This window comes from Chlorocebus sabaeus, chromosome 18 (genome assembly GCF_047675955.1).
Source record: "Chlorocebus sabaeus isolate Y175 chromosome 18, mChlSab1.0.hap1, whole genome shotgun sequence".
In the NCBI taxonomy this organism is placed as follows: domain Eukaryota; kingdom Metazoa; phylum Chordata; class Mammalia; order Primates; family Cercopithecidae; genus Chlorocebus; species Chlorocebus sabaeus.
The window spans coordinates 57,556,213-57,581,205 of NC_132921.1; the positions used below are offsets into that span (position 1 = coordinate 57,556,213).

The window sequence follows — 24,993 nt, forward strand, 5'->3', positions numbered from 1 at the left end:
GTGTTGGATTTTAAAAAACTACCAACAGCAATAGCAGGATTGACCAGATTATTTTCCTTATTATTCTCTCTTAAAAATAAGATGAGCCCTGGCCCTTCTGCCTACCCTCTGAGAATATGCTCCCTCGCCATACATATTTACATATACATCTATCTATCTATCTATCTATCTATCTGTCTGTCTGTCTATCTATCTGTCTATCGAGAGAGTATGTGTGTCCTTATTAAACTACATGCTTATTAATCTACATAGTAAAAAACAGCAAAACAAATAAATATAGGTGTTTATTTATCAGCCATTTCCCCCATGTGTGATTGATTTAGTTGATATTACTTTATGCATATTTGGAGATTATCTGGAAATAATCATTTGAAACTATGTTTACATATAGCATTATTCTATAAAATATATACTATATACTCAAGTATATAGACATATGTATATATTTGTATATGTATATGCTACATTATATACATAAATACTATACCAATATATGTGGTCACATTATCCTGACAAGTCAAGATTGAGACAATATAAGTGGGAACACATTTCCACAAACAACTGTTAATTTATAGTTACTATGATAATGGCGTACACGTTCACTTTTAGTTCTATCTGGGTAGCTCTGTAAATTGTGTATTGATTATGCTAATGGCACTCGTGTCTTTATTACTTGTCTGCAGATACATGCAGATTGAATGCACATTTGGTGAAATGGTCATTCTGTAGGAAAAAGTACATTTTTAAAACCTGGCTTTTGGAGAGATTGTGTTAAAACTAAAGAAAAACATTAAACTCATATGGACACCTAAGGAATTATTTTTGTGTCCTAGGAAATGAAAAGTGCAGTTAAAAAGTTTAAAGCAAATGATGCCCTTATGTTTTCTTTGTTTCAGATTCCTTAAGGAAAGTGTTGCAGAAATGGAACTAAATCAATAATGATCTATTTTTATAGTTTATTTTTGGTTGTGTGGCTTTTCTTGTTTTGTTTATCAGGCTGAAGGAACCTTAGACATTTAGGGTTGTATGTATTTTAAAATTTATTAGACCAACTAGGGGAAGACAAAATGAATTCCTTTTTTTCAATTATACATAAATTGTCTTGTAGTTTATAATAGCTCATAAGGTATAAATCACAGCCTCATTTTTTTTTTTTTTTGCTCTGATCTTTCATTATACAAATTTGTGCCTTATGTTATAGGACTTTTTACAAAATTTCTCTTTTCCTGAGTCATCATGTTACCAAGGCAGTTGTTTGGAAAATGCTTTCTTATCTTCCTAAGTGGGATCATTTCTTACAAATGTGGACTTTCCACTTATGTGTTAGCTAGGAAAGAAAAGAAAAAATGTGTTTTCAAATTATTTATCTCTTTGTTTTAATGGCATTTTGATTCCCAGTTTGAGAACCATTTGGAGCTGCAGAGGGGGGAAAAAGAAAGAAAAAAAATCAACACTTTTTCATGTTCCTGGGTGAAATAAATCTGTTTAGTGGAATATTAAATGCCCAAAATGTTGTGATTAATTGACAAACTTTAGACAAATCCAATTGTCCTTGTCTTTCAAATATATGATTGCAGTTAAGGAGAGGAACTTCCTAAATTAAAAAAAAAAAAAAAAAAAAAAAAGGAAGAAAGCAAGTCCAAAGTCACTAGTAGGGAGAACTGAGTGATAATTTTGTATTGATTTTTGTGAATGAGGTTGGGGTATACCTTCTCAAAATGTGAAGGTGAGTATTGCTACATTGCATCAAGCTAGTTTCCTGATTCAAACAAAACACTTTCCCCCAAGCTAATGCTTCAGCAATTGTTGAGATAGTTAACTTTAGGTGTCTAATTCAGAAATGTTGCAATTTGATTGGCACCGTCTAAAATGGCTGAAAAAATACAGTTGGTGTAACTATTAGTATGATATCGTTAATACAAAGGCATTTAGCCCCAGATTTTTCTTTGCTTGGGGGAACTAATGCTTTCTAGCTGTGCTACTAAGGCTACATAGACATATTTAGTAAAGAGGTGCCAGACTCTTTCCCAAATGTCCAAATGTCTAAATCCTAGGTTCAAAAATTGGTTTTATTTCTTATTGTAGCTGCGTTGTCTGAGAAGCAGTTTTCAGTATACCTGGTCATTATGTACTAAAGACTGCACATAAATGTTTTCAAATAATTTGTTTTCCTCCAGAGTGGATTTTTTTTTTTTTTTTTTTTTTTTTTTTTTTAGCAGTTTTAAAGTTGCTTTACTATCGAGAAATGAGTGCTTGATTTGCTGGATATTAAAAATATTTGTGTGTAGTATCTTTCTTATGTAAAATGGAAGAAAAGGGTCCTCGAGGCTGGGTTTAAGATTGAACATGGAACTACAGAAGCTGGTTTTCTTTCTTTTTGCAGGAAGTTAGAGACTATATGAGATTCCAGTGTGTCATTGTTGAATCTGAAGGCATCAGGGTAGTTGGAAGAGTGAGGCATTTCAAATCTGGCAAGAAGAAAGGCTCATGCCAAAGCAAAACAAAATAAAAATGACAAAGTTACAAAAAGATATTGGGTATTTTACTTTAAGCCCTTCATCTGGAAAAAACTTCAGTGGGGTACTTTTTTCTTTCTTTATTAGCATAGGTGATTTTGAGTTTGTGTACCCATTTTGGCCTTGTGTCATCTCTTTCCCCTGCTGCCCTGTCACATTCTTTGTGGTTCCTTACCGTATTTGCTTTTAGGGGAAGGCTGTGTGCACCTTTTAAAACAAGCATTTTAAATTTATTGGCGTTTTATGTTATTAAAAGTAGTAGTCTGGTGTTTTGACTTTGTCTTATGAAAAGAATCATGAACTGCAAGTAAAATCATGTTAACTTACTTAAACTAATAGTTAATGATATATTTAAAGAAGAAATAAGAAAGGGATATTAGAATCAATGTCTCTTTTGGTTTTCAGTTCAATTTTATACTTATTCTTCTTTGGCATTGTGTGTGCTTAAAATAAAACTAAAGTAAAAGGAATCTTACCAAAGATCTTTGAAGTCCTGAGAAGTGTCATTGGGGCCCCTAGAAACCTCTGGTACTTGGTTAGAAAGTTAGGTGGTGGCTGGGTGTGGTGGCTCACGCCTGTAATCCTAGCACTTTGGGAGGCCGAGGCGGGTGGATCATGAGGTCAAGAGATTGAGACCATCCTGGCCAACATGGTGAAACCCTGTCTCCACTAAAAAATATAAAAATTAGCTGGGCGTGGTGGCACGGGCCTGTAGTCTCAGCTACTCGAGAGACTGAGGCCGGAGAATCACTTGAACCTGGGAGGCAGAAGTTGCAGTGAGCTGAGATTGCGTCACTGCACTCCGGCCTGGCGACAAAGTGAGACCCTGTCTCAAAAAAAAAAAAAAAAAGGTTAGGAGGTGTGATTTTTCTGCCCAGTTTTTCTCCAGCTTTGGCACTTGTTTGTCACTATTTAGGTAAGTGAGAATATGGGTAAAAGACAAAATCTGGATGTGAAGATAGTGAGAAAAACATGCTCCTGTCTAGGAATGGCTCCATCAAGCCTGGTGCCTGGCAAACACTGAGACAGCTCTCCACTTTCCCCTCCTCACCATCCATCCAGATCCTGTTTCCGGAGTGGCTCCCAGAACCATGATTTCCTTTCTGCCACTGACTTAGTTTTCACTTTCTACTTCCTTCCTGGTTTACCTTGTAGACTCTGGACTGGTGTCTTTGCTTCCAGGTCTGATCTTTGTCCATACCATCCTCTCAGTTACCAGTGCACCATCTTTGTATAATGTCAACCAGATCATTCACTCTCCTACTTAAAATCCATCCGTGATTTCTCATAGCAGTGAGGTTAACATCTGGACGTTTTGCTCACAGGAGTTCCTTCGTGCTCTAGCTGCTTTTCCAGCCTGGTCTCTGCTGCTGCCCCACTGTCTGTCTGGTCTATCTGCCCCCCCCCCCCGCCCCGCTCCTTTGAATAGCAACACAGGTACTTGCATTTCTTTGAAGGCATCATGTAGTTTTACATATCTGTGGCCTTACCTATGTTTCTGTTGCCTGGAGAGCTGTGTTCTTGTTCTCAGTGCTACGTAGTCTTCAAAATGTAGCCCAAGCTGTTCTTCTTGGGGTAAAATTACCCTGCCCCGATTTAGATGCCCCTCCAACTGAGTACTTATCCCTCTTGCTGTAGTCGTTAACTTACTCTTCTCTCTCTCTCCTTGCGCCTGTCAGGCCTTCTCATGAAATGACATAGGCAGAAAAGTGATAAGTTTCAAATGGCAAACTTGGGTAAATGAACAAAACCATTCAAGGCCGGGGAAGTCAGACTTGTAGTTTCCAGTCATCCCAGCCTGTGCCTGGTCACCTTGAAGGCTGAGAGGATCGGTATCCCCAAACACTTGAACTTGCTTTTGACCCACTAGTTGGGAAGCTGCAGCAAATTGCAAACTTCTTGGAACAGGAATTTAGATGTTGTATTTCCAGGCCCTTAATCAACTGGCTATTAACCACATAGGTGCTTAAGAAATGTTTGCTTACGGAAGTTGTCACAAGGCAGCCTTAGAAATTCATTGTGAAGATAAATAACTTTAAGGTAGGAATACGTTGGTAAATAGTCACAAACTACTCTGCATTAAAGTTGGAGTGCTGAAGTTGCTTTTCCATTGTGTTTTTCTTTTACCAAATTTCGTGTTAAAGATAAAGGGGGAATAGGCTGGCACGATGGCCACACCTGTAATCCCAGCACTTTGAGAGGCTGAGGCGGGCGGATCATGAGGTCAGGAGATCGAGACCATCCTGGCTAACACAGTGAAACCCGGTCTCTATTGAAAATACAAAAAATTAGCCAGGCATGGTGGCACGTGCCTGTAATCCCAGCTAATCAGGAGGCTGAGGCAGGAGAATTGCTTGAACCCGGGAGGCGGAGGTTGCAGTGAGCCGAGATCGTACCACTGCACTCCGGCCTTAGCCAAAGAGCGAGACTGCATCTCAAAAAATAAAAAAATAAATAAATAAGATAAAGGGGGAATAATGGAAGAAAGAAATTCGGGTATATCTTTCTGATTGGAAGAGGAGAAACTTTTTATTTTGTTGCAAACTGTGCAAGTGAATGTGTGTGTGTGTGTGTGTGTGTGTGTGTGTTTAACCTCCCCTAAGGCTAATTTCCTCCCATTCAGCATCCTCCTTCAAGGAATTTCACTGTAGATAGTGGTAATAAATTCACAATTGGCATGTTCTCCTTGATAACAGTACATCTGTGATATTTCTCGTTGGTCTTCAAGGACCGTGATAGACCTGTAGAACAATCAAGCAAAACCACAGAAAGTCTAAACTTCAACAGTGCGATTTTCTTTAATACAGAGATCATTCTTTCTGTCTGAGAAGATTTTATAGTCAAAGGAAAGAACAAATAGATGACAGGTTCCTTTTTTTCTTCTGTAAAACAATTTAATAACTTTCAGAGAATAGAGTGGTTAGAAAATAAACATTGCAGAAAAAAAGTAAAAGGAGCACATTCTTATCCGTGACCACAGGAGCTCTTTGGACTGGTTGGTGTCCAGCCAGGTCTCTGCCTGGGATGCCCATGATAATCCTGCGAAGTTGAGGCTGCTGTGGTTCCGGGGATGCTCGGCCCTTTGCCACCCCATAGATTGCTTTTGTTTTTGTTTGTGTTTTGTTTGTTTGTTTACCTTTAGTTGACAGTAATAAAAAAATGAGGCAGCAGACCAGCAGGCGAGTGCGGGACAGACGGCTGCACAGTCTGGCAATGCTGCCTGCCTTCATTAGAGCCTGCTTGCCATTTTATAACAGTGTGCGATTTATTTCCCCTAAATCTGTTTTCGTCTTATGGGATTTCAAGTTAGAATGCGTATCTAGAGCCCAGAAAGCACAAAATAATGATCCCGCCCTTTGGTTTTTGAAAACCAAGAAGGCTTTCTGTTTCTTGTTAACTCTTTGTAGCCTGAAGGTAACTTTTTCTGTGTTCTTAAAAAGTATGAACAGAAATCAGGGATTGTGATTTGAACATACTTGTAGGGGAGGAGTGCTTTCAGATATGGTTTATTTTAAATAGATACTCCCTGATTATCTCTTTAGGTGTGGGACTTCTAACTATGTCACTAAACCTAGAAGGCTAGTTGTGAGTACACACATGAACTTTAAATACAGCATCATTAGACAGTTAATTACATTTAGCACAAGATGGTTGTTAACCTGAGATGCACCATTTGCAGTGATTTGGGGAGATTTTGGTATGGAATGCATTCATCTAAATTATTTGTTTACTTATTTGGCATAGAATTCCTGAATATGTGACATGGATTATAATGCCTTTTTATTTTCAGACAATATCCTTGAAAGAAAGAACTCGGGCAGCTTTCTAAAGTCTCAAAAACCCTCTGTTTTTACTAGTTCAGTGTAGTGTTGGGGCCACTTTTTCTTTAATTTTTTTTAAAACAGGTTTAGGCTATTAAGATCCTGGAGGTCATGGTCATCACAGTGAAGCTAAGATTTAATTTTTTCATGTAGTATGTATTTTTTAGTTGGTAGTTTCTTGAACTCACTGGGCACTGTGTAGGTTGACTTAAGATTGAGTAATTCATGCCATGGCTGTTTAATTTGGTGAAAAGCTGGCTATGATCAGAGAACAAACTGTTAGGAAGTGGTCCAGTTTTAAATTTGTGTGAGTATATAAGTGGAGTATTTTGGGTTCATTCATCTCTTGCCAGTCTTAGTTGTTAAGTAATCTTATTGCATTCATATTTACATCATCCTCAGAATCTTGTGTTTCTGCCACTCTCATAAAAACTGACTCTGGTTTTTAAGGTAGAGCTTCATGCTTGGAATTAACCAGGAAAAGCCTCATTTATATCTCCAGCAAGAGGGACAGAGGGCCTGCACTGTGTACTTGCTGCCAGAAGTTTTTATAGTAATACTTTGTATCTAGGCTCTGGCTCTTACCATTAAATGTGCTTTTTATAGAGTACCAAGTTATAAATGTAGTGCAGCTACGGCATATTAATCTTACTGCAGAGATTTAATGAGGCAGTTGTTTTGCGATGGACACTATTGGGAGCAGAGAGCGACAGAGTTTTACTTTACCACTGAGCTGCAGAAATATTCCTTGCCTGGTAATAATTATAACCACATGATCTCTTAGTTTTTCTTTCTTTTGCCAGTGCTTTTCCATGCAAAAGTGGCTTGGAAGGAGGTCCATTTTGAGGCAGTGAAATGGATTGGAAATTGGGCTGTTTTCTCAGTAGTTTGACATTTTAGCTTTGATCAGGCATGGGATCCTTGTTGCACAGAGAGAAATATGTAAGATGAGTTTCAAGAATACAGATAGTCTTTGCCAGTCCACTGAGATGGCTTTTAGATATTCATTACTTTTACTTGACTTTTATATAGGTTATAAAAAGTAAATGTGGTGAAACCTCATTTTTACATGGACAGAACAGAATTTCTGCTGGTTGGCCTTAAACTGATCCCACACTTGAAATTAATTGAAGTCCATGGGTTTATTGCCTCCAACACTTTTAAGCCAGTGTAATTTTTCATTTCCCCCACACTTGTAATTTTATTAAAGCAAGTTATAGCAATAACAATTCTTACGAAGAGGAAGATGAGACTGAGAGAAGAACCACCTGCCAGAGAACATAATCAGGGAAAAGAATGCTTCTTTTAAATTCCTATTTATAAGTAATGTTAACAAAATTGGACACAGAAAGTTGCCACTTACTTTTGTAATAATAATTGTGCATGTGTTCCAAAATTCAGCATTTTATCCAATCAGAACGATATAAATCCAGTGTCCCATAGCACCCTTTTCAGAGGATGAGGTGGAAAGTTGGTTGAGGAGGTGAGATCATTTGTGTTGAATGCAACATGTTTGGGCAGCATCATTTATGGTAGGGGGAGAGAAAGTGGTGCCTGCAGCTATGACACAGTTTGTAGTTGCAGTGTAGAGAGTTTGGAGATATTTTAAAATATCACCCTTTGCGTGGATTTATAGCATAACAACGGAGTTGGGAGAACAATGATCCTTCCTGCAGTGGTGCTGGGGGCAGGGCAGTACTTACAGGCGTGGACCTTGTATTTATAACCCCTTAGGCTGAAGTCAGAGGTTTGAATGGCTAGCAGAGTAATACAATTATTTTTTATGATTGGATCTCAAAGGACTTTATAAAAACTACATCACTAAGTCCGTGTGCAATTATTGAAGTGTAGCCACCTGTGGGAAAGAAATGGTTGACAGTGTAAGCTTTCTAGAATCTTCCTACATCAACTGGCATTAGGGATGCAAACCCCTAGCACAAATAAACACATCTTTTGAATGGGCAAAAAAGACTTTTTCATGAAAGTGGAGGCTGGAAAAATCTTACAAGGAGAAAGACTGAGATTCCAGTACTCATTACTCCAAGGCATCATAGGCTATAATCGAACCCGCTTCCCAGAGGGTCCCTCTTAAGTGTTGACCTAAAAACAAATTCGCCAGTTGGCTGGAGCATGCATCCTAAAGTTGCAGCAGAAGTGAATAAGCTTGACTGACTTCAGTCCCTGAAGGGTTCTATCTGTAAATGCAGAAGTGGAAGCAAAACTATTTTTTATTAGTCTTAAAATGACCCTCATTTTAATAACTAGCCACAGTGTTGGAAGCATGGACTGGGGTCAGTTCTTCAGCTTTTAAGAGTGAAACCGTCATGCATTCTTCTCTGTATTTTTGATACTGGATTCATGGAACGTGTCTATATATTCTCGAATAATAAGGAAAGTGAGTTTTTATCGTTTTTCTCTGTATGGTAGTTAAAGTGTTCACAGAGTCTCCTTATTTAAAAACAAACAGGTCTGCAAACTGGATGTGTAGCATTTAAATAATCATATTAAAATTCAGACCTAACAGCAACATTTCCCTGAGTGCTATCAGTTTTTTTGAGAAACTAGAAACTCATACTAAACAACCAAGAGTATTCATGAGTGCATGCTACCTTCCAATAAGTGTTTTAATGGTGTGGGGGTCAGTTTGCCATAGGTGGGATAGTTATGTATTTTCCTGAATTGCTGTCTAGTTTGGCAGTATTTCATCACTTGGTTTTAGTTTGTCGGAGATCTTTGAATCATTGCCTTTTTTTTTTTTTTTTTTTTTTTTTTTTGCATCTGTAGCCCCAGATGAAATATTTGAGAGAAGCAAACCCAAATATAGTGGGTCCTGTAGTATCAGCTTTGGAAAATGTAGGCATGCAGGTGTTTTTTACTTTAGAGGTAACTGGTCTGTTCCTGTTTACAGAGAAAATACCAGTAAAGGACTTTTAAAGGTAGTCTCTGTTTTTTTCTCCTTCTCTTTCTCACCGTCACTAAATAATATTTACTAAGCACTCACCTGGACATAGGACTGTGCTGGGCAGAGTACAAGACAAATGCAAAATCCCTGTGATTACTCTCCCAGGAATGAGCAGTCTCAATCCTGGTATACTGAAATAGGCACTGTGTGGAATGTTGAGATAATCATTTTCCAGATGGCAAATCAACCCAAATTACCAATGTACTTAAACAGTGTGTTCTTTTTGAAAAAACCCAACAAACAAAACTACGTGCTCTTTGAGATGGGAATTTTGTTTTTTTTTTAAAGAACCCAAGAGATGATCAGATACATTGTGATATAAGTTGATTTTGGCATATGTGAATCATTGGAAGGGTGGTGATATAGTTATGTTTATTGCAGAGGTGAAGAAAGGCTCTAGAACAACTGCCAGACAAAAAAGGGAATATAAGTGACTCGTAGAAGAAGCATTCGTAGAAACGTGCTATGTGCAAAATAGCAGAAAACAATCTCAGAGCACAGGATATTGGTGTGGTGGCGTTTATGGACTTTTTTGAGAAATACTTGGTTATTTTTGATTCTGTGGATTCTTGATTGTAGCATTTAATGAGATAGTTAAAATATTAAATAGCTGGGTATGGCAGTGTGTGCCTGTGGTCCCAACTACTAGGAGGCTGAGGCAGGAGGATTGCTTGAGGCCAGGAGTTGGAGGCTGCAGTGAGCTATGATAGTGCCTATGAATAGCCACTGCACCTCAGCTTGGGCCACATGGTAAGACCCATCTCTGAAAAGCAAAATTTTAAAAAAATTGATTATATTTATATTTAAATTATCATATTTATTGTAGCCATTAAAAGTAATATTGTAGTCATATAAAAATGTGACTACAGATAATGCCTTACCTATTTCTTAGGTATCTTGATACAGTTCTTTTGTAACCATTTCATTGACTAGTCAAGGCCTTATAGAAAATAGAAATCTCCGGTTTAATTTTACTGTATTTTGAGATATAGTTTATTTATGACTTTGGACAACTTTTTGCTTCTGGTAATCAGTGACCCATAAATTCAGTCACTGATTGTATTACCCTATTATCTTAATTTCCCCCAAAGAGATACTCTTCTGCCCCCTCCCCACAGTTCCTTTCTCCCTCCCTCTTTGGGAGGAATTGAGTCAAAGGACAGCGTCACTAATCAAAAAGCATTTATTGAGCTCTTAAGTAAAAGCATTCCACGTGCTTTTCTCTCCCTGTACTCCCGCACTTCTCCTTGCTGTGTGTGTATCAGTTTTAGGGTTAAAATGGAACTATTTTTAATTTTCACAACATTTAGTTTTTCAACGCTAGTAATGCCAACTCAAGTTTTTGACTTCGTTATTATTTATAATTGCTTTTCATATATCTTATTTCACTTTTTTGGATAATTTTGAAAACAAGAGACATATTTACACTTGAGTTTGCGTTTGTAAGAATGTTTTTGCTATGTGATACAGCTTATTTTGCTATCAGTGTCTAACAAATAATGGAGTAGCTGTGTGTTTTGACCAGTTTATAAGTAAAGGTCAATTTTGTGCCTATGGTGATTACCTTAGCTTATTCTAGACTTTTGGCTAATTCTGGTAATTTCCCACGAAAGAGTATATTTAGCAGAAAAAGAGTTCATTCTTAATCACAGTGGGTTTTTTTTTTTTTTTCCTTTTGCATTGGAGACTGTTTAATTTTAAAAGTGATTTATCGCTCTCTTTTAAGCAAAAACTAAAAGGCTATGAAAAAAATGGCAAAGTCAATCTTAGGAGTAGACGAGTGATTTGATGGGAGAGATGGGAAAAGGACTACATGGTGGGGAAAGGGAAGAAGGCCTTTGATGATCACTAACTGAATAATTTTAGGAGAGGCTCACTTTTGATTCGCCTGTAATAAAATCTGCAATGAAGCCCTCCTATTGCAGCTTCAAGGAAAATGGTGTTTCTGTTTTTGGTAGCAAGAAGATTAAACGTTACTTTAAAAGAACCTGTCTTTAAACCCCATACTTACAGTGTTGATTTTTTTTCAGACCCCAACTGTAAACTTGAAGACAAGACTGAAGATGGAGAGGCGCTAGATTGTAAGAAGAGGCCGGAAGACGGGGAGGAGTTGGAAGACGAAGCTGTGCACAGCTGTGACAGCTGCCTCCAGGTGTTTGAATCGCTGAGCGATATCACAGAACACAAGATTAATCAATGTCAACTGACAGGTAAACAATACTTACCACTTTTTTGTCTTCTTGTACTGTTCTATTTCTGATTTTTTCAGTTTGTTCCTTTATGTGTTTTTCTCTTCAAATTATTTTATTCCTACACTTGAATACCTAGCTAAGTCTAGAGGTGCTTTTGAAAGAATTCTGAGATGGCTGTTTGGGGTAACCTCAGTGTCACAGCCCTCTTAGATTTTGAAATGCACCTAGATGTTAAGAGCTAATGAGTGTATTTTCTTTTTTAATTTTTTTTACATGATGTCATTTAGGAGCAGAACATGAATATTGGATGATTAATATATTTTAAAAATCCTTTGAATAGCTTTTCAAAGACAGCATGAGAAAGGAACATGTTAGCTTAGATAACACTTCCTGAAGGAAACCTTTTCTGATCACCCTCTGCCTGAGTTAGCCACGTTGTTTTGTGTTCCCATAAAGTTTAATGCTTATCCTTGAGCACCACAGTTCTCACTGGGTATGTTCATTTTTCCGTCTCACTCGTTAGACTGGAAGCTCATGGATGGCTGAAATTGTGTCTTATTCGTTCTTGCATTATCTAAGCCTAGCACAATACCTGGCCTATAGTAGGTACTCATTAAGGCTGGGAAGTTATTCTGCTGTGCGGTTCCTTGGAAGAGACATATTTAAAGCAACATGTTGTATAGCATGTTTGATGTAATGGCTAAATAAAACTGGGACTCAGTTTACCAAATATCTACCCCCTTTAAAATATATCCTACAAGAACGCATTCTATGAGCCTGGGTAGGGCATTTTAGATAGAAGTCTGTAAGACACACATCATTCCACTCTTCCTGTTTGAAGCTGATGCCACTCCTTTGTGTGTGTATGTGTGTGTCTCTGTCTCTGCCTCTTATTTTCCCAGCACAAATCTTTCTTCAATTAAGCGAGTATGGGAAATGTGTTTACTGGACAAGTGGTTCTCTGTTTTCCACAGCATATTCATATTTTTATAAGATTTTAAAGTGTATTCTATTTTAACAAGGTTTTCTGAACAGATTATTGTGGAATGTTGGATTAAATCCATTAAATAGACTTCTTTATTAAAAGTGCCTTGTGGCTTTTCTCTTCAAAAAGGGATTGCAGTGAGCAAGTTTATTAGGCCCCAGAATCATCTTCCTTTCAGAAAACCCATAAACATTTTCTGGAACTAAAGTTTGAGAATCGATGTTGCTTATATAAATATTGGCTATACATATATATTTTACAGTTTATATATGCTTCTAGGGAGCAACTTTTATTTTGATACAATTCCAAACATACAGAAAACTTAGAAAACGGATATAAGGAACTTCAGTATCATTTATCTGATTCACCAGTTGCTTACATTTTTCTCCATTTACTTTATTATTCTCTTTTTCTCTCTCCTATAGCATTTCTTTCTTAATCATTTGAGAGAAAGTTGGAGACATCACACCTCTATAAATATATCCTTTGTATTTCTGAAGCACCAATCTATTCTCTTACATATCTATAGTATACTTACTGAAACTGAGGTTAGTCTTTAGGCCAGGTGTGGTGGCTCACACCTGTAATCCTAGGGAGGCCAAAGCAGGTGGATCATCTGAGGTCAGGAGTTCAAGACCAGCCTGACCAACATGGTGAAACCCCATCTCTACTAAAAATAAAAATTAGCCAGGTGTGGTGGCGTGGGCCTGTAATCCCAGCTACTCAGGAGGCTAAGGCAGGAGAATTGCTAGAACCCGGGAGGCATAAGTTGCAGTGAGTTGAGATCACGCCATTGCACTCCAGCCTGGGCAACAAGAATGAAACTCCGTCTCAAAAAAAAAGAAAGTTAACATTTAATACAAATAGATACTACTATCTAATTCACAATCCATATTTAAATTTCAGCAGTTGTTTTAATAATGTCCTTGGTAGCTATTTTTTCTCCTCATCCAGGATTCAGGATCATGCATAACATTTAACTGTCATCTCTTTTACCTCCTTTAACCTGGAATGTTCTCTGAGCCTCTCTTTGCCTTTCCTGACTATGACATTTTTGAAGAGAAGCTACCAGTTAGTTTACAGAATACCCATCCATTTGGGTTTGTCTGATGTTTCCCAAGGATTAAATTCAGGTTACATAGGCTCCTGTAGTATTCAGGCTCCAAAGAAGCCAGAATCACCAAAGAGGTGATAGGCATCCTTCTCAGTGCATCAGATCGGGAAGTACATGATGTTAGTTTGTTACGATGTTGATGATGTTAACATTGAATATTTGTTTAAGGTGGTGTCTGCCAACAGTTTCCATTATAAAGTTACCATTTTCTCTTTCTCCATGGTTAATAATTTGTGGGAAGATAACTTTGAAACTATATAAATATCTACACTTCATAAAATGTTTTGTTTACCTACTTTTTTTTTTTTTTTTTTTTTGAGATGGAGTCTTGCTCTATTGCCCAGGCTGGAGTGCAGTGGCACGATCTCGGCTCACTGCAACCTCTGCCTCCTGGGTTCAAGTGATTCTCCTGCCTTAGCCTCCCAAGTAGCTAGGACTACAGGTGCACACCACCATGCCCAGCTAACTTTTTGTACTTTTTAGTAGAGACAGGGTTTTGCCGTGTTGGCCAGGCTGGTCTCGAACTCTTGGCCTCAAGTGATCCGCCTGCCTTGGCCTCCCAAAGTGTTGGGATTATAGGCGTGAGCCACTGTGGGATTATAGGCGTGAGCCACTGTGCTCAGCCATACTCACTGTTTTTAGGTCTATTGCAAGTTCATAATTTATCTATTTGTTAGCCTACTGTAATCTTCTTTCTTATTCATTTATTTGTATATTCATGTTACCGTCATCTTTTGGGTTTTTATTTTATTCAGTCAGTCATAATCCATTACTCTCATTGTATTGATACCCAGATTGCCATAGATCTAGCTAATAGGAGTCCCTTCAAACAGGATCCTGTATGTGTTTAATATGCCTCCATCATTATCTGAGAACTTTAGTTTCTGGTGCAAATTGATGCTCCAGTATCATCATGGTCTTTTCTTGTCCTAGTCCTGCAATCAGCCAGCAATTTTCTTTTCTTTTTCTTTTCTTTTTTCTTTTCTTTCTGCTGGTTCTTTATGAGGACAAAGGTATTTAGAAACCAAGATATGGATACTATGTATACTCAGTGCTATAGGTATACCATTACTTATAGACCTCAGTAGACAGAAGTAGGAAATGTACATGCATACTTACTATAATATATAATACACATATAATATAGTTCATAAGATTCACCCATATACAAGTATATACACATACGTGTATTTTTCTCTACCCAGTAAAAACCGTGTGTTCATACTGATACCTCCCATTCAATTCAGTACCTCAGGTACGTCCTAGTCTTTTTCCTTTGTGTATTTCTACTGCCTTCTTTAACACAGAGAAACCTGGCTTCCGTTATCCTTATTAATGTGTTCACTCATTTGCTTGAGCCTAGAATATACAGTAAGTGGTTTCAAAATTGCTTACTGATACCACCATGATAGGCAAACTGAGTTTAATATTTGTTTATAATTGTTAATGCTGTAATTTTTAGTGCAACATTTACATATAGTGAAATTCATAAATTATAAGTATACAATTTGGTGAACTTTGGCAAAATAAATACACCTATGTGACACGCCCTTCTTAAGATATAATTTCATTTCAGAAAGTTCCCTCATGCTTCTTTCTGATCAATAATGCTCCACTGGAAGTAACCAGTTTTTGAGTTGTTTTAACTATAGATCCATTTTACCTATTCTAGAACTTCTTTTAAATGAAATTATACGGCGTGCGCCCTTTTTTAGCATGTCCAGCTTCTTTTGTTCAGCATGATGTCTATAAGATCCATTCATACTGTTGTGTATATAAGTAGTGTGTTTCTTTTTATTGCCGTGTAAGATTCCATTATATGAACATATCATTATTTGTTTTACATTCTCTTGTTAGTGGATGCTTTGATTATTTTTAGTTTTTGACTATTTTGAGTAAAATTCATAATAGTCAGCCTTCTATATGGATCTTTTTGTGGACCTATGTTTTATTTCTCTCATTAGGAATAGAATTGCTGGGTCATTGGGTGAAGGGCATGAGATATGATATATTTAATCTCTATTAGAAACTTCCAAACCCCTTTTCAGAATGATTGTGCCATTTACACTCCCACCAGCAATAGATGAGAGTTCTGGTTGTCGTACGTGCTTGCTAACTTTTGTATTGTCCATCTTTAATTTTGACATTCTGTTGGGCATTTATTGGTATTTTTTGTGAATTTTCTAGCTCATATATATTTAATTGGCTTCATTTAAGGTGTATTTTTCCTAGAACATATCATTTTGGGAAAATCCCAATAAATGCAGATAATTAGTAAGATGCCATTTTCAGTAGAATAACTGGTGCTTTAAACAAAGCTTTGCTCATGTAGAATCAGCACTAACATTAGGATACAGGCGTGGGAACTTCAGCATGCCCACTACACTGACATGGCAGTGTGTATTAATCTAGCAAGAAATCCTGTCTTTGGTAAGAGTGGGTCCTCTCTCATGTTAAAAGTTATTTTAAAATTCATGTAATTTAGAAAACAACCTTCAAGTTCTACTTGGTGAATAGTTAATTTTTACTGAGTGTCTGCCCTGTAGTTATTCTTATGTTCAGCTCTATGGAATTGAATCGAAGCAATAGGCATTATTCCTGTCTCATACAACTTTAATAATATCTGTGCAGGAAGTGCTGAAGTTTCCACACATGGTATGGCAAAGATTACATTTATGAGTTAAATTTTTTAAAAAACTGATAAAATGTTTGGTTTATTTTGGTCTGAAGCTTTCTGAAAGCAGGGAATCTGTTCTGTGGCCACATACTACAGAGGTGAGTCAAAGGTAGAAAAGAAGAGGCTGTGCGTGGTGGCTCCTGTCTGTAATCCCAGCACTTTGGGAGGTTGAGGTGGGCAGGAGTTTGAGACTAGCCTGGCCAAAATGGTGAAACCCCGACTCTACTAACAATACAAAAAAGTTAGCAGGGTGTAGTGGCACATGCCTGTAGGCACAGCTACTTGGGAGGCTGAGGCATGAGGATTGCTTGAACCCAGGAGGCGGAGCTTGCAGTGAGCTAATATCGTGTCATTGCACTCCAGCCTAGGCGACAAGAGTGAAACTCTGTCTCAAAAAAAAAAAAAAAAAAAAAAAAAAACCCCGACAAACAAACAAACAAAAAACTAGAGTCTTACTTGTCACTTGTTGAAGCACATGTCCAGGGAAAGTATCTGATGGATCTTATTTTCCTGTTGGTTGTTGTTCAAGATGATTTCTTTGGGACGGTGGTAGATTCGGGAGGCAAAGTAGAAGTGGAGGCCAAGGAGGAAGCAAAAAAAAAAAAAAAAGGGAGAAACGAAGTCAGGAATGATCCACATTTGTTGAAGGTGTTAATATTGAAGCTTGAGTTGGCTGAAGGTTACCCTCCAGTCTGATCTGGAAAAGATTAAAGACACTTGAAAGCATTTTAATTGAAAAAGTAATGTGACGCTTTTGCCTTCTTGCTTGGTTAAAGCCTTTTAGTTTAAGTTGGGAGGTCTGACAGTTCCAGTGTTTGCTTCCCACTGCTTGAATTCACTCTTGTTGCTGCTTCCCCACCCCTTACCCGCCGGCTGACAAAGTGCTGCATTTAGCAAAGGAAGGTATTTTTATATATACATTCTTTTTTTGCCTCTTGGTTTTATTACTTTTTTGTTTCCTTGTGTTTTTTTTTTTTTTTTAAATTCGTTTTGCCTTTTAACTTCATTCAGCCCCATTTGCATCTTTGCTGATTTTCCTCTAATTCCGGTCCTTTCTCTAAGATTCTTAATTTCCTTGTCCATATTTTCTCCTTTCCTTTCTCCCTGCCTGTTCCGTGGTCTTATCTTGCCGCTTTCTCAGTTTATTCTTTGTTCCTTGTGGATTCCCTTCTATTAATCTTGAAGTCATTCCTGACGTGTTTGGCCCTACCCAGCTAGACCATTGCCTGAAGACTTTTTGATGAACAATCTGTGTAAAGCAAGAGGGAATCCTGAGCAGTGTGCTAGAGGGTTAATTATAGAGTACGATTAGAAGTGAAAGCTATCTTACAACTTGTTGATTTGTAAAATAACAGAAAAGGGATATATTCTATGTTCTGATGCCTGTGTGGGTTACTCAGGGTAGTTCTATTATGAGAGAGCCATAGAAACCCTGTCTTAGGTTCTTCCCTTCTTTTAACTGAGGGTTTTCTTGGTAACTTAAGATCTGTTCCTTTGGTGACTTTCATCCCCAAGGGTGACGCACATTCCTTGGAGAGCCTGCCTTGATGAAAACCTATTCACTCCATATCAAAAGTCTTGAAACTGAGCCAAGGCCAGACCAAGCCTTTGGAGATGGTCAAATACAGAAGAACAAGATGGTCAATTCTAGACCCAGATTTGAAGGTCAGCTATAAGATTATGTGCCAGGTCAAATAATGATTAGCTGTCCATGTGGACTGAAAGTTTAGACAGTGGATCCTGCAGGGATAAAGAAAATGCGAGTGTCACACACAGCTCATGGAGTCTGTCACTGAGAGGGTATTCTAGAATGTGGACAGTTTTCTGGACAAGCATCCTTGATCTAAGAAAGAACAGAACAGTCCCTGAAGATAGCAAAGGATGTGGTGATACTCACAGATGAGTTCTTTCTCCTTTGTCTCATGGTGCAATTTTTCTGGATTCTACAGTCCAACATGTATAAGTAAGTTATGTATCATCCCTGCTTGAAGGAATAGGGGGAAAGGTGAAAGAAAAAATTAAATCCCTGTCTTCGATTTTAGCAATACATGGAAACCACCTGTCTTGCCCCAGCCTTGCTGTCTTTTTCCTGGAGGCTAGGAAGGCAGGGGAATCAACACTCTAATGCTGTTGGGACTCTCTGATGCAGAAGACAGATTATCAAAATATATATTTAAAGAAGGAAAAGCACAGAGAACCTCTCATTTTACTAATCCACAAACCCTATCATTTCTTGCCAATTCCCTCAGGGGGTGGGGAGGGCTGGAAGCCAGAGGGGTCTCATCACACTGCTCAACAAAGATTTAATAGCAGGGTGCTATGGGGAAGGCTGAGATTACAGAGACTTTGTTATGCTTACAAAACTGAGTAAGAACTAGCATTGTAAATCATCAAAACTAAGCTACACTTAACAGGATAAATGTGTAAAGTGCATTGGTAATACTCTGTGCTTGTTGTTCTGAGTCATTTTTCTCTTCTCTCCTGCTAATTTGCAAACTTGAGTTGTCTGTTAAGTGTTCTTTCACATCATTAATGTGAATTGCCTGGGCGTAATTGCAGAAAAAACTAAATAGCATTGTATTAGTTCTTAACCCTCTGGTCTATACTGTTGGTAGATGAGTGTGTAGAAATATGTGTGGTGGTAATTCTGCTGTAGTTTTGGGGAACATATTTGTAGACCAGATGTATAAAGCCCTACCCAGGGTTGTGGCTTCTTTACAAATATTCTTCCTGATCACATTTTTTAGGAAAATGAACTGAACTGATGAGTGGATGTTGTTCATCAGTGTAAAGTAGTGCGTCCGTTTAATTTTGATTTAAATCTTAGGAAACTTCCTGGAAGCTTCATACAATTTTTGTGAGCTGAAAACTTCTACACATCTGGAATATCCTTATTATTTGGCCAAATAATTTTTTTTTTTAATGTGAAATTGAGTATACATGTGTCATATTGTTGTGGTGAATTAAAGACTGGTTCATTCCAATGAACAATAAAGTGCTCTAACAGCTAGTTGTGTTGGCAGTGGGAATAAGGGAGATGAGTAGTTTACAGAATGAAGCATCGTTTGCGTAAAAGCAGATTGAAACTGCTTAGAACCCTTTTTTTGCTGTGTTCCTTGTCAAACCATTAGTTGAAATAAATTACATGAAATAAATGTGATATTTTAACTTTTTAGTTCATATTAATTAGGCTTAAGGCATTGTAAGTTTTATTTGCATATTTCTATATTAATTTCTATATTAATTCATTATTCATAGTTTGTTATTAATCATTTATATGTTATTAATTTATCTGTTTCTCTATTAGGCTTAAGGCACTATAAGTTTTATTTTCCTGTTTCCTTCCATTTTGATCAGTTCCTCATTTTGTACCTAAAATATGTCTGTTTTTAGCCTACTTCATTCTCCAAATCTCCCTAAGCCCCCAAAAATGCAGTTTCATGGCCTCCATAGATTCCATTCTGCAGTCCATCTCTATATGTATTTTACTTTCAGACTAGTGATTTCTAAATGCACTGTCATAATATGTATTTACCAATACATTACATATATACATGCATTATACAACATTCACAAAAATAGAAATTAAAAAATGAGGTAAAGATGAAATAAACAGAGTTTAAAAATAATTTTATGTTATTTTGAAGTCCTGGTCCATGTTTGTTTATTTTGGTAATTCATTTTAATGGCTGTTAAAACTGAAAAAATACTTCACAAAACCTCCAGAGAGAATGTATGTTACTTTTTCCCATGAGGTTGTTATCAATGGTGGGTATAAGTTCACATTTCAAAGAACTTTCCTGATAATCTCACTTGTGTGCTTTTGTTTTGCCAACTTCCGGTCAGCTCTGATGAAACTGTTTTTCCCCCTCCCCTTTCCCTTTCATATGGTAGGTGACGAGGAGCTTTTACTTGGTGTGGAAGGGCCAGATTTGCCGTTTTCTTGTTGATTACTTGTGCTTGACTATCAATATCCTGCAGTTTTTTTTGCAGAAAACTTTTAGAATCAGTTATCACAGTTTGAGGATTTTGCATGAATTAGATTAGTTAAAATTAAATATGCCGATCCATAAGTCCGCTTTGCTGGACACCGTAGACTGCATTAGTATGAGATGGGATGAAAGGGGCTGGAGAAGCCAGCCCACCCAGCTGACTGGAGTACTGTTTATCTCCTTGCTCTCAGGAAAGTCTGGTTACTACCTGGATGGCTGTTTCTGATTAGTGTCTGTTCTGATCGGTTTCTAACTATTCAGAGTATCCTCTCTCCTGCAGGATAATGTACCCTGTACTTTAGAGACCGTTGTTCTTGACTATCACTTATTTCATGAGGTTAAAAAAAAAGCTCACCAAATCTTTGCTCCTCTCAGTTTTAGAGAAAGTGGTGGGGCTGAGTGTGTCACTTTGTTCAACTGTTAGGGCTCCGACCGAGTTCTTCCGTGCAGTTACCAAAGACAAAGTGATCATCCATAGTTGGTTCCGACTTCTGAACTGTAGGCTGAGTACTCTTCCTCTTCCAGTTTTGGAGGTAGGGTCAGTTCAATCATTACCTAGTATAGAAGCTTTGTTATTTTCACATCAATTTTGCTGCAGCAGAATTTTTTGAATATTAGGACCTGGTCTGCCATTCTCTTTTTGATTTGTAAAATTGTAAAATTTGTAAATTTGTAAAATTTGTAAAATTTGCTACCAAAACATAGATATGAAATAATTATTTTTAGATCTGTTATTTTCTGAAAGCTCTTTGAATGCTTGTGAATATTGTAATTGGGATTTATGAAAGGATTGCCTGTACTGATGAATATGTTTTCCCAGTATAAGTGATGATCTATTACATTAATTAACTTACTAAAATTAAGTTTGGATTTTGAAAGGGTAATGTAAGAAATATTTCTCTGTAATTTTGATGTCCATATTTTATTAGGTATTTTTACTTTTAGCCTGCTTGGATAACTTGTGATTCATAAGAAAGCTACTGATTATGAATGAAAAGTTCTTGAAGGGTGTAATCTCCTAGAAATTGAAAATAAATGGGTGTATTCACTTTTAATTGTTACAAGTAAAACCTTAGTGGAGAATATCTTATATTAGTTGTAACAGTATTCATAAATCACCTGTTTCTTGACTAATTTGAGTTTTTAAAAATTACTCTTTTGAAATGAATGGAATTCAAGAAGAAAATTAGCATTATTTGTCTGTATATAAGAAAATGTTACCTTTGGATGTCTGCAGAACCACAGCCATTTTATATAAATTGTTTTGCCTTAGTTGTATAATTAATAATGAATATATAATGATCTAACTGTGTGGTTTCAGGATTCATTTGCCAAAAATTGTAAATAAAATGTCAAGAACACAAGCCATGGGAGAATATCTTCAAGAATTTCTCCCATGTCCTTGATGGTCATTGATGGTAATTAAAGCTGTCAGTTTGTCCCTGTGGAGAAGTATAAAAATTATAAATGAAGGGCTGTATTTGGGATGTGGAGACAGTGTGGTCTCTTTTGTGGGGAAGAGGAATTAAAAGAGACCCACTATTTCTTAGGCCCTCTGCAGTCATTTGGTCTATCTCGTAAGCACCAATGTTTAGCTATTTGGATACAGTTGTATGCACATAAGGGCTCTGCCACATTTAACCTGTTTTCAAATGTGAAATTCAACATAATAAAACATGATAAAAAGATGTTGAATTTTTTTTTTTTTTTTTTACCTTTTTGCTCGACTCATGTTGTTTTTCATGTTCTCTACTTAAGATGCTCGTGACCTTTATCTGTTTCCTTTTATAAGGAGTGGGTTACTCAAAAAGCTGTTAAAAGTAGACTATTTCCACACCCTTCTCTTTGTGCTCTGTCTGGGGATCTTGTCTTTGGGGAATGGTAGCAATGTCACAGAGATCTATGACCTCTTAATAGGTCTTGGGAGGGGAAGGCAGGAATCATTCTACACTGTGCCTCAGGGCTTAGTTCCTTTAAACTTCAAGGAATTGGACGGGAACTCTTCACTCCTCCTTTCTTTCGGTTTTACCTTCAGGGGAAATTGATCGATTAGAGGTGATTATTCCACAAACTCTGAACCCTTTCCCCATCTTTGTTCCAACTGGAGCTTCTCAAAGTTTAAAGGGATTGTGTCTCCTGGGTGAATTGTAGAATGAATTTAAGTAGATTATTGGGCAGAACTCTTTGAACACACATTAAAAGTGCTAAAAATATATATATTTGGAACAGAAGAAAATATTTGAAGCAAAAGGGTAAGGAAACATTCATTTCAATATAATTATAATGTAATTATATGGGTTATTTTTGAGCAAAAGATTAGCTGTTAGAATGTAGAATCATAGTGCTTCAAACCAAGAAAATAACAGGGTCAATGCAGCAAATGGGCAAATGTTCAAAATCTGAAGGGTAAGAACCCAATAGGACCAAAGACAATCATAAGAGATTGGGTGTATGTAGGTCTTCTATTAAACATGGCAATATTCTATTAATTGATGGCTCTCATTCTTGTTTTCTAACTTAACAAGAAAGGATATATACCTATTCTCTTTTGTTTTCTTTGTATGTATAATATATTTGCCTTATGGACACTATATCATACAAGAAAGGATATATACCTATTCTCTTTTCTTTGTATGTATAATATATTTGCCTTATGGACACTATATCATGCATGAAATATATTTAATACCACATCAATTTAATCTCCGCCCCCTTTTGTTTTGTTTTGTTTTGTTTTAAATCTGACTCTTAGACTCTACCTACTCACGGAGCAGAATTAGCTCCCCCTGGTGACTAAAAAAAAACGTAGACAGGATGTCTGGGGCCATGAGCTTCATTAACTTCAGCCTTTAAATGCATAGTTAATATTAGTATGCGTATAGTAGGCATGTACACTGAACTGCTTTTCAAGTAAAAATTCCAATTAGTCTTGAGAAATGTTGATTTTAATGTCAGTTTATCTATGTAATGAAGACTCATCCATCTTGTGTGGCTTTCTTGGAGTTGTGCCCATTTTGATGACCTCAGACCTCTTGGTTTTCTGCTGTAGGAGATACTAGAATAGAAGGTAGAGATTCAGATCTCTGGTGAACTAGGAGCTGGTTATAAAAGCAGAAAATAAAAGTAAGAGCAGCCATCAATTTAACTATCTCTATCATTCTTGCAAAATAGACTTATAGAAAAGATTGTCATTGTTAAAAAAATTTGAAAGAAATATTGTTTTAGAAAAACACTATTATACATTCAAACACTAAGATATATTTTTTTGCTTGTACCAACAAAACGTTTTTCCATTTAATTTATGAATTATTTAAAGTGTATATTTTTATTACTCAGATTGCCTTTAAACTTAACTTTTTCTATTTTATAAAACTGTTCCCCCTCATAATTAAATTATCAGGTTGACAGACTCTTGAGCATGCTTTTATAATCTTTTTAAAAAGAAATCTGTCAAATCTATTATATACTTACTATTTCTTATACCTAATTTTATTTTCTATGCAAAGTATTTGCTTTTCACCAGTGTTTTATGCTGGTTATTAAAAAGCCATGTCTTGTGGCTGTAAGATCTGATTTAATATTTATATTCAATATTATATATATTATGCATTTAAAGGGAAAGATTTACAATTTTATGTGGACCTCATATTTGAGTTGCTTCTTTGTTCCTCTTGTTCTGAATAGTTTTCTATACTTTTCTACTCCTCTTTTTTTGCTTTTCTTCCTTTTCCAAGGCCATAGGTTTTGGGCACAAGCCTTAGTCCATTGATGTGTTCATTTCTTTTGTTTTTCCAGCAAAGTGTCTCCCTGTTGGGAGAAAGAATACCATCTTCTAACCTCAATCATTTCTTACCATCCCCTTCTGTGGCCTGCAGAAACCCAAGCGGAGCTTCTCTTGGCGTTGTTGATACTATTTTGTCACTTGGCTTGAAGTGATGGTTATGAAGCAGATTAGATGAACACAGCATCCCCTTCCCCCAGTTAATTTCTGCCTCCTTCCATTACCGCCAACTTCCTTCTGCAAGCAGTCTGCCTGCCCTTTGCAATTCATTAGTCCCAGTGCCTAGCAAAAGAGCAAAGAACCATGCTTTGCTTTAACTTTTGCTAATGGTCACTCACAGATGGAACTTAAGTTGGTGCCTGACAGCTATATAGTGATAGCTTTCTTCTTATGAACACCAGACTACAACTGACAAGTGCTTAATAATATAAATATTATTATATGGAGTAGATATTGCAGTTTGGCTTAATGAAATGTGAAGTGTATGGCACCATTTCTTGCTACACTAAGAAGACCATCCACAAGTAGTGAAATGAATAGCACCTCCCAGTAGTGTGTTTTCCCAATACCACTGTGCATTTATCAACAATTCAGTTCAATAAACATCTGTTAAGATCCTACTCTTTGTCCAGTAAATCCTGGGAATACAGGTTCCAGGATATTCTGAGAAAAAAAATAATTTTGGAGGGGGTGTGGAGGGTGTCATTAAGGCCAACTTGGCACATTGGAGTGGTTTCCTGGAGCACATGATGTCTTTAGTGATGAGCGAGAGTTAGCCAGGCCAAGAAAGGGAAAGAGGTGCTTCAGGTCGACAGAAGAGAAAGAATAGGAAAGAGTTGTGAAGCAGCATAGAATCTGCTGGGCAATTTTAAGCCATAGAAAATGTGTAAGATGGAGAATTAATGAGAGAATAAGAATGTATTAGTTATTTTGTATAAAAACAACAGCTATGT

The 24,993-nt window shown here is 36.9% G+C and overlaps 1 protein-coding gene across 3 annotated transcripts in view; it reads left to right on the forward strand.

The window, feature by feature from the left end:
• Positions 1-24,993, forward strand: part of ZNF521 (zinc finger protein 521) — a 293,530-nt gene that overhangs the window by 18,459 nt on the left and 250,078 nt on the right. For all 3 annotated transcript variants that reach the window (XM_037982429.2, XM_007974407.3, XM_037982428.2), the window contains one exon: positions 11,330-11,509. Coding sequence is in view for 2 of the 3 variants with exons in the window: in XM_007974407.3 (XP_007972598.1) it covers positions 11,330-11,509 (180 nt within the window). In the remaining variant the exon portion in view is untranslated. The remainder of the gene's footprint in view (positions 1-11,329; positions 11,510-24,993) is intronic.